This window comes from Salmo salar, chromosome 09 (assembly GCF_965601325.2).
Source record: "Salmo salar chromosome 09, fSalSal1, whole genome shotgun sequence".
Taxonomy (NCBI): Eukaryota; Metazoa; Chordata; class Actinopteri; order Salmoniformes; family Salmonidae; genus Salmo; species Salmo salar.
The window spans coordinates 13,528,309-13,538,894 of NC_138299.1; the positions used below are offsets into that span (position 1 = coordinate 13,528,309).

The 10,586-nt window shown below is 46.1% G+C and overlaps 1 protein-coding gene across 1 annotated transcript in view; it reads left to right on the forward strand.

Annotated features, from left to right (window-relative positions):
* Positions 1-8,856, forward strand: part of LOC106610733 (protein ELYS) — a 45,016-nt gene extending 36,160 nt beyond the window's left edge. Inside the window, exons 30-36 of the mRNA XM_014210254.3 lie at positions 3,478-3,583; positions 3,667-3,779; positions 4,030-4,271; positions 4,424-6,464; positions 6,621-6,718; positions 7,024-7,103; positions 7,268-8,856. Of these exons, the coding sequence (XP_014065729.2) occupies positions 3,478-3,583; positions 3,667-3,779; positions 4,030-4,271; positions 4,424-6,464; positions 6,621-6,718; positions 7,024-7,103; positions 7,268-7,457 (2,870 nt within the window). The 3' untranslated portion in view covers positions 7,458-8,856. The remainder of the gene's footprint in view (positions 1-3,477; positions 3,584-3,666; positions 3,780-4,029; positions 4,272-4,423; positions 6,465-6,620; positions 6,719-7,023; positions 7,104-7,267) is intronic.
* Positions 8,857-10,586: the final 1,730 nt, after the last annotated feature.

A 10,586-nucleotide genomic window follows, 5' to 3' on the forward strand; every position in this document is an offset into this window, starting at 1 on the left:
ACGGAAATGATCAGTCTATAATTTTAATGGTGGGTTTATTTGAACAGTGAGAGACAGAATAACAACAACAAAATCCAGAAAAACGCATGTCAAAAATTTTATAAAATGATTTGCATTTTAATGAGGGAAATAAGTATTTGACCCCTCTGCAAAACATGACTTAGTACTTGGTGGCAAAACCCTTGTTGGCAATCACAGAGATCAGACGTTTCTTGTAGTTGGCCACCATGTTTGCACACATCTCAGGAGGGATTTTGTCCCACTCCTCTTTGCAGATCTTCTCCAAGTCATTAAGGTTTCGAGGCTGACGTTTGGCAACTCGAACCTTCAGCTCCCTCCACAGATTTTCTATGGGATTAAGGTCTGGAGACTGGTTAGGCCACTCCAGGACCTTAATGTGCTTCTTCTTGAGCCACTCCTTTGTTGCCTTAGCCGTGTGTTTTGGGTCATTGTCATGCTGGAATACCCATCCACAACCCATTTTCAATGCCCTGGCTGAGGGAAGGATGTTCTCACCCAAGATTTGACGGTACATGGGCCCCGTCCATCGTCCCTTTGATGCGGTGAAGTTGTCCTGTCCCCTTAGCAGAAAAACACCCCCAAAGCATAAGGTTTCCACCTCCATGTTTGATGGTGGAGATGGTGTTCTTGGGGTCATAAGCAGCATTCCTCCTCCTCCAAACACGGCGAGTTGAGTTGATGCCAAAGAGCTCCATTTTGGTCTCATCTGACCACAACACTTTCACCAGTTGTCCTCTGAATCATTCAGATGTTCATTGGCAAACTTCAGACGGGCATGTATATGTGCTTTCTTGAGCAGGGGGACCTTGCGGGCGCTGCAGGATTTCAGTCCTTCACGGCGTAGTGTGTTACCAATTGTTTTCTTGGTGACTATGGTCCCAGCTGCTTTGAGATCATTGACAAGATCCTCCCGTGTAGTTCTGGGCTGATTCCTCACCGTTCTCATGATCATTGCAACCCCCCGAGGTGAGATCTTGCATAGAGCCCCAGGCCGAGGGAGATTGACAGTTCTTTTGTGTTTCTTCCATTTGCGAATAATCGCACCAACTGTTGTCACCTTCTCACCAGCTGCTTGGTGATGGTCTTGTAGCCCATTCCAGCCTTGTGTAGGTCTACAATCTTGTCCCTGACATCCTTGGGGAGCTCTTTGGTCTTGGCCATTGTGGAGAGTTTGGAATCTGATTGATTGATTGCTTCTGTAGACAGGTGTCTTTCATACAGGTAACAAGCTGAGATTAGGAGCACTCCCTTTAACCTCTTGCATCTAGACGTTCCGCCAGCGGGACCCCGTTCTGCCAGCGGGACCCCTAGCCAACAGCCAATGGGATCGCATGGCGCAAAATACAAAACCAACTAAAATACCACAATTCAATTTTCTCAAATAATCAACTATTTTACACCATTTTAAAGATAAGACACTCGTTAATCTAACCACATTGTCCGATTTCAAAAAGGCTTTACAGCAAAAGCAAAACATTAGATTATGTTAGGATACAACCACAGCAAAAAACAACACAGCCATTTTCTTAGCAAGGACAGCCATTTTCAAAGCAAGGTTAGCCGTCCAAAAGCACAAAACCAGCTAAAATTATGCACTAACCTTTGACGATCTTCATCAGATGACACTCCTAGGACATTGTTAGACAATACATGCAATTTTTTGTTCCATCAAGTTCATATTTATATAAAAAAAAAACATTTTACATTGGCGCGTGACGTTCAGAAAATGTATTCACCTCAAAATGTCCGGTGAATTTACAAAAATACTCATCATAAACGTTGACAAAATACATAACCATAATTTTAAGAATTATAGATACAGTACTTTTTTATGCACCCGCTGTGTCAGATTTCAAAATAACTTTACGTAGAAAGCACATTGTTTAATATTCTGAGTACTGAGCACCATGCTATTCAGTTAGCCATCCAGCCACGGCATCCACAAAACGCTGAAATATGTTACAAATATTATCTTACCTTTGCTGATCTTCGGCTGAATGCACTCGGAAGGTCTCCCACTTCCACAATAAATGTTAATTTGTTCGATAAAGTCCATCATTTATGTCGAAATAAATCCGTTTTGATGGCGCGTCCAAATCCCCATTCCAAAATGCATCTATCCACCGTCGACGAAAAGTTATAAAGTTCCCTCAGCGTTTATAGAAACATGTCAAACCATGTTCACAATCAATCTTTAGGGTGTTATAATCGTAGAATTGCGATAATATTCCAACCGGACAATAGCAGATTCATTACAGAAGAAAAAGAAAAATGGCTAATCCTTTGTGAGTGCGCGCGAGGTAAGGCAATGACGTCAGGTTGACCACATACTATTCCGGGTATTATTAAATCAAATTGCATTGTAGAAGCCTCAAACGAGGTTCTAATGACTGTTGACATCTAGTGGAAGCCTTAGGATGTGCAATATGACATCACAGACACAACATCATTTGAAATGACTACAACCCTCTGAGGTCCTGGTTGGATTTTTCTCGGGGTTTTGCCTGCCATATGAGTTCTGTTATACTCACAGACCTCATTCAAACAGTTTTAGAAACTTCTGAGTGTTTTCTATCCAAATCTACTAATAATATGCATATCCTACCTTCTGAGTCTGAGTAGGAGGCAGTTTAATTTGGGTACGTTTTTCATCCGGCCGTGAAAATACTGCCCCCTATAGTGAAGAGGTTAAGAGTGCGCTCCTAATCTCAGCTCGTTACCTGTATAAAAGACACCTGGGAGCCAGAAATCTTTCTGATTGAGAGGGGGTCAAATACTTATTTCCCTCAATAAAATGCAAATCAATTTATAATTTTTTTTACATGCATTTTTCTGGATATTTTTGTTGTTATTCTGTCTCTCACTGTTCAAATAAACCTACCATTAAAATTATAGACTGATCCTTTCTTTATCAGTGGGCAAACGTACAAAATCAGCAGGGGATCAAATACTTTTTTCCCCCTCTGTGTGTGTGTGTGTGTATATATATATATATATAAATTCTTTAAATTTATATATATATAATTCTTCTCTCGGGAGTAGTCTTGAATCAAAGGGAACACCCAAATTGAGCGTGCATCCAGCACAAGGTTGAGGTTTTCAATTGAAGGGATAGGTTAAAATGACCCAAGACGATCAAAAATATTAAATGGTTTTAGGGAGTCTTGCACAGTTTAGAGCTTCCACACAGTACAAGCCAAGGGCGCAGCCATTTCAAGTGATTTTTACTTTGATAATGTGCAGAGGGCCTGTGAGTGGAGCTCAGTGCAGGGAACTCTGATATAACCACAGTGGGAAAAGCTGACAGAGCTAAACCTAACAGCATCGGATATGAAGCTGAGATGAGTTTTACACGGAGAAGACTGATCCCGATGCAGTTGATTTTAAACCTATGCATAATGATGATGACCTTGTTGAACCCCTCTCTTGTGCCTTCTCCCTCCCTACCTCTTGTAGATCTGGATGAGTTTGTAGAGTGCCATCTATTTGGCAGTGACCTGTCTCCACCCCTGATCCACTCGTGCATCCACGAGACTTCTGACAACTGGACCTCCTTCAACAGGTGAAAACGCATCCCAACAACAGCATTGGGTGTGTATGTGTTTACAACTATTCGTTGATATTAAACCTCTCTCCCCTGTGCAGTGAACCGGTGTGTGGCGTGGTAGAGGAGGAGCCTGCCCTTATAGCCGGCCCCCCGGCCTTCACCACCCAGAAGTCTGTAGCCTCGTCAGACCCCACCGGCACCGACTCTCACTGTGAGTGACCCCTTGCCCGTGACCTTTACACCTTGACCCTAGGTCATGCGATCAGAGATCTAACGCAGGCCAACTGAACAAGCTACAACCACAAAGGATTATGTGTTCTGATTGGCCGTCTGCGGAGTTGGCACCTCTCGGGCCAATACTGACCAATAATGGTGTGGTAATGTTCAGAATAGCTTGTTACTTTTTGTTGTCCTGTATCAGTGACTCTGTAATTGATGGATCTCTTCCCTCCTCCCTGTAGCTGTGGTGAGCCTGAACGACAGTGAGGAACTCTCTAGTGCTGCGTCGGAGGATGAAGAGGAGTCATCGTCAGACGCCCCTGCTGAGGACTCTGGCAGTGAGGTGGAGATCATCGAGGAGGTGCAGGGGAACGGGAGGCAGCGAGCCCCCCTGCCCCTACAGCCACACTCCCAGTTCCTGTCTGACCTATCGGAGCAGGACGCAGCAGTGCTCTCATTGGTCAATCCAGAGGCAGACCTCAAGGTAAAGCAGTCTTATGAAATTCTAACTCATGCATATAAGTGTTGTGTAGACCTAAATACTGTGGGTGACTGTTCTCTCTTGTTTTGTGATTGTTAACCTAGATTGTGCTCTATAAAAGTTCTCATGCGTCTCTCGGTGTGTTTCCCCTACAGATGGTGGAGGACGACATGGACGGGGAGGTGCTGATGATCAGGCTGGGGGCAGCAGGAGACGAGGGGGTCTGCTACACGGAGCTGAAGCCCTCCACCACCCTGCTGGTTCCTCTGGAGCTGCTGGAGGCGCAGGGGCAGGCCCTGGCAGACGGAGTCCGTCTGGGGCTAACCGAGGTGGGGGAAGGCAGTGAGCCGGAGGTACCCCTCTCTGAAGCCCACAGCAGCTTCTCTCTTATGCTGGAGGCTGAGGATGGGAATGCAGACACTGTACCACTGGAGGTACCACTAGAACCCACTGAGAATCTGACCGCAGAGGGAGGGTCTGACAACCCTGCTGCTGACCCGGAGGTCATCTGCCTGGGCACAGACAACCAGGACATCCCCCTTGCTGAGGTTGATCCCCAGGAGGAACAGGGGGCTGAGATGGACACCCTGGAGGGGATGGACACCTTGGAGGCAAACTTTAATAGCCGGACGGAGGCAGAGACTGATGGACCTGAGGCTTTGTCGGAGGAGAATGTTCCTCAAGTCACAGACGTCCTACCTGAATCCTGTGAGGCGGTGGCTGAAGATGAACTGACCGGGACTGAACCAACCAGATCAGCTGAAGATGGAGATGTAGACGATGTAGAAGAGCCTTCACCAGTCCTGGTTGAGAACGAGCAGCCCGGCAGAGCGAGGAAGGGAACAGATGAGGTGACCATGGAAGAGGAGACTGTCCCGTGTGCTCAGAGTCAAGAGGAGGAGATGAAGGCTGATGTCGTTGAGCTGGACGCCGAGAAAGAGATGGAGGAGCCTGTCACTGTCCCTGCAGACCAGCCTCTGCCTCAGGTAGAACGCAACGGACCCATCCAGTCAGACAACCATGAACCTGCCCAGGGAGAAGCCATAAACAATGTGGCTACCCCTCAAACCGCAAAGCCCATCAAGCCTCGCAACATCCAGTCTGAGTCTGTGTCTGAAACCTTGGAGGTCAGGAAAGCCCCGTCCACCCCGACGCGCAGGGCCACCATGCAGAGGAAGGCGGTGAAGTTCACCTCAGTGGAGCCAGAAAGACCTGGGTCAGAGGGTGACGAGAGGCCGGCGGGACAGACTGAGATGGAGACGGACTCTCAGGTCCCGGCCACGCCCAGACGGATCACCAGGAGTGGCCGTCACGGCCAGGACTCCAGAGTTCCCGTCACCCCTCGACGGAGCGCCCGGAAAACCGAACGGCAGCCAGAACCCGAGCCTCGGAGAGAGGAGGAGAGGAAAGGAGAGGAAGAGGTCTCGGTCCTCATCACAGAGGCTGCTGTGGTCATCTCCAAGCCCACCCCGGCCAAACGGCGCACCCAACAGAAGGCCACTCCGAGGATGGGAACCCGGCGGACCAGGAACACCCAGGTAGAGGGCGAAGAGGAACCCACAGCCATGGATGAAACAGCCAGCAAGGGGTCAGCGCTGTCGGTTACACGCAGTGCTAGGAAGAGCCGAACTGGAACCAAGACCCCAGCCACCCAGACTCAGCCAGCGGTCCCTGAGGAAGAGAAGCCAAACGATGAAGAGGACAAAAAGCAGACCAGTAGTCCAGGCAGGGTGACCCGCAAGTCGACCCGAAGGGGTGTGACCCTCGCCCTCTTCACCAAGGAAGAGGAAGTGTTCTCCGTGGACCCTCCCCGCAGCCTTAGGAAGACGAGGGGCGAAGGCACTGCTGAGAAGACAAAAGATGCCCCTGTGTCGTTCTGTCGACCAACCAGGAGCCGCCTGTGGAACCACCAGGAGGAGGACCTGCCCCTGTTGGAGACGCCCCTGGAGGTGGACTCCGGAACGCCTGTGGCCGACGCCCTCATCAAGAGACTCCACGACGAGGAGGCCAAACGGGAAGTGAGTGAGACCTTGGTCGTCACGGAGATGGTGCGAGCCAATAGGAGAGGTATCAAGTCGCAGGGTCAGCGGGCGCCCTCTCCACCCCCGATTGTGGAGGTGATGGTGTCCGAGGCCGACCAGGGAAGCCCTGTCAGGGATTCATTCATCTACTCACCACCTCGGAGAAGAACTAGAGGTAAGGAGCTCCACGTCTTCACCACAATCAAATCAAACTAATGGATTTTATAAAGCCCATTTTTACATCAGCAGTTGTAACAAAGCGCTTTACAGTAACCGGGCCTGGACCACCAGGCTGTTTCTTACGTTTGGCATGACCTTCTGTCTGTGACAGGTAGGATAGCAGAGTCGCCCGGTCAGAATGACGTGTCTGCGCCACCCATTACTCGTACCAGGCGACCGAACGCCAGCGCAGCACGCCCTGCTAACGAGGTCAGTTGATCACATCCTTTAGACTGAAACTAACCGTTAGACGAGACATAGGACTGGCCGTGTTTCATTTTCCTCCATAGCCTCCATGGTGGTGATGACGGTGGCTCCGCCTATCCCTCCAATATGATTAGTGGTGCCTTTGCCATATTTTGCTCAATTATCCCGTCCTCTCAGAGCTGTGAACACAGAAGGAGCTAGAGGTTGAAATGGAACTGGGATGTGGTCATTAGGTACACGTCAGGTTGCTGTTGGCCAAAGTCATATTCAAGCTTGGTCTCTTCTGTGTGTAACTTCCTGTTGCTCAGGACAAGAACTCGTCAGGAGAGGATGTGGAGATCGAGATGGCGGCTTCTAAAACCAGAACAACCAAGAGACGAACAACCAAGTAAGTCCTCTTGACATGCAGCCCTCTGTTTTCTCTGTCTGTCCTCAGAATAGCACACCATCTGCAATGTGAATGCTTCTACCCCACTCCCTCGGCTTTGATTGTTCCAGGAGTCACAACACGATGACTGTTTCTCTCTTATTTTCCCCCTGACTCTCCCTCAGGCCCAATGCAGCCCCGGCGTCCCCTACCCCAGCCAAGGTGGATCTGATCTCTCCCATGCCCAGCCCAGCCGAGCGTGCCACGAGTAGGAGGGTGGTGGAGGAGAACGAAGCCCCCCGGATGAACCTCCGACGTAAACGAGTGCTGGAGGCCATCTTCCCCAAACCAGTCACCCGCCGGAAGAAGCTATGATCGGATGACATTTTCACCCTGAACAAAACTACAGCATCAACTTGGGAGTCTTCCAGACTCGGTCAGAACTCATGGGGTGCGTCTTCATCTCCTTTCCTTCATCTGAACTGCTCTGAAAAATAGGATTGGGGGGTATGGTGCCTACTGGGTATTTCCAATACATGTCAATGCAGATGAAGGAAAGGAGACGGAGAGGAATCCACTTTAGACTATAGAGATGCACCCGTGGACTGGACTCGTATCTTTCCTTGAAGCTTTTACCTCTACTCCTAGGAAGCGATTTTATTCTCCTTTCTTTTAAGAACTTTTGCAGCCTGCTGTTTTATATTTAAGAAGACAAACAAACCAGTGGAGAACATTTTTTTTAATGAATAATCAGATTTCATTTGGGAGATTGATATAATAATTTTATATAAATTATTGTAATGTTTACAGGGAGGAAGACCGGTATTTGAACAACAAAAAAAGAGTGATTGGTTTTAATTTCTGGAGAATTCGTACATTTATATGATTTGATGGCTATGTTAATGGTCTCTTTTGCTATGTTATGAATAAAGTTGAATACTTGTGAATGATCTGTTGATTTTATTTGTAGTGCAGAGCCGGCCCTAGCCACTAAGAGACCGCTTAGGGCCCCGCGGCCGCTAGGGGGCCCCGACCCCAATTTTATTGATAGGGGTCTCAACTTAGTGGGGGGTCTCAACTTACTGTTAAGAGTTACAATAGAACAATACACAAGGTGTAATTTCGAAATGTGGTTGTCCCAAAAAAATTCTCTGTCACTCAACTAGCCCATTTCACACCTACATTTGTTTAGATTGTTAAATTAGACCAGCTATCTAAACTTGTAGTAATCATGGTTGAATTACTGATCGGACACACAGGGAACGTGCCCAGGGGCTGTGACCTCCAGGGGGCCCCCCTTGGATTTCGTTAGTCACTTTCATTCAGACGTCATATTAATATGGCATAAGAGCATTTGTTAAATGACTGACTCAAATGTTAATGTAATTCATACAGGGCAAAATGTGTACAATTGCAGGAAGTTAACCGGCTTGGGCCGGTTCTGTTGTAGCTTTTCAATAATGTTTGTCTCATAGTCATATTGCCGATGTCAGCCTTAAGACAATTTTGTAAAGTTAATTAGCAGGTTTTTTTTGTTTTTTTAAAGATCAATTCACACTAATTTGTGTTTGGTGTTATTTTCCTATAATGTACTGTATCACTAACATGTACATAACCTGCACAGTGATCCACTGGGGGTGATCAGGCTTGTTGGCTTTGAAGGTCATTTGACCAGCCGAATGCTATTTTCAGATGAATGTAGAATGTTTTATTTTCAGTGACTTTGACAATATGGTAAAAGCAGAAGTATTTCATTAAAAGTGGGCTGAACTTACTGATTTTTCGCCTCTGTTTCAATCGTCCTCATTAGGAAATGCAACTGAGAACGAGATTTGGGTCTTTGAGGCATGCTTTGATGTGGGTGTCTCTTGAGTGTGTTCACATGTAGGAAGCGTTTGTGCGTGCACTCTGGGGGAAAAAAACAGTACACATTAAACATGAAACCGTGTAACCTGGTATTTAAAAAAAATATATATATAATTTTGGATTGATTTCGCCAATTAGCTTCAGTGGGCCGGTGTACAACCATAGTTTGACTTTGGATAGCCTATCTGTGGGGCTAGTTGGGGACGTCAATATATTACACAATGTAAATGGGACTATTTTCATGTTGTACACTTTGTTTTCTCAAATGCTTTCAATATTTATAATTGAATTACTACAATTTATAGTTGATTTTAGGTTATTTCATTGAAATTTGGGTCTATGGAAATGTTTAAATAGTGTCCCATGTACAGTCATTTACTGCTGGTCCCTAACTAGTGCCATGGGGTCAGTGTGCTGAGCATTACAATCGTGTTGCATGCAGCTGAGTTCTGAATTGATGATTACTTTGGTGCTGTGGCTATGTGGGCAGGATTTAAATAAACCAACCCAAAGAATTTATGTACCCTTCATTCCGTGACTTCTCCTAATCTCGCAAATCTCAATTTGGGATGATTTACTTTGACCAACATTTAGCGTATTAACACTTTAGTACATTTTGACTAGAATAAATATTTCTGACTCATCGATGGGCAGTTTTCAATTTTTTTCTTTTCAGTTGCTCTTTAAGATGTTCATGTCTCTGTCCAATGTTCTGCTATTGCCAGTAAGCAGCAAGTACTAAAACTGGATCCTGGATGGCTAGAAACCTCGATTGTGTTCATCTAGTAGTCGGACACAAGTATTTGAATTGTCACACCAACCAGGTTTCCATCCAACCTTTTTATGCGAGTAAAAGTACATGTTGGATAAACATGTCATGACAGGCCTGATGGAAACACATTTGTCGATAAACTTTCCAAATGTGGACAAAACAAAATACGCTAGACCAAGGTGGGATCTTTTTGTGTCATTAAAATGTATTATGTGAGAAATGTTTTAGTGCTTTTATGCGCAAATATTGATTATAATAATCATACCAAATGAAACGGAGTCACGCACGCGATGACGTGTGGTCCAACTGCAACTCGTCGGGAAAGCATGCTGTTTATTAGGATACTAATGAAATAAACGCTAAACAGGGTGGTAAAAGTGCAAGGTGATGAGCTTGATGCTCCTTTCCAAAAAATATCGAGGTTTTTATTCTAGTGACATGATAATCGATGCTTGGCTGTCGTTTGAAAAATATACTTGCTCTTTTGTCCATAATCTCATGTAGGGTGTATATTTGTATTTCTTATTCAATACATGGTAATTTAACAGCAAAAGGTATTTTTATGTGCACTACGTCATCACGCACATCGTCAACAAGTCAATTTGATATAAACTTATCTGGTGAGCAAATGCGCATGTTGATTTTATGCAGCTTTTTGAATATTCGCCTGAAAATCTGTCACCAATTGGATGGAGTCCTAGCTACTGACTCATGAACAATTAAGATCAGGGTCAGGTCGAGCTAAAGGTTTTACATGAGAGTAACAGGGGCGGTTCTGGGGGGGGGGGGGGGGGCACAAGTAACCCTTGTGGCCCCCCTAAATGTGGAGTATGAAACAATTTTTGCTATCGCTCTTTTTTACATCC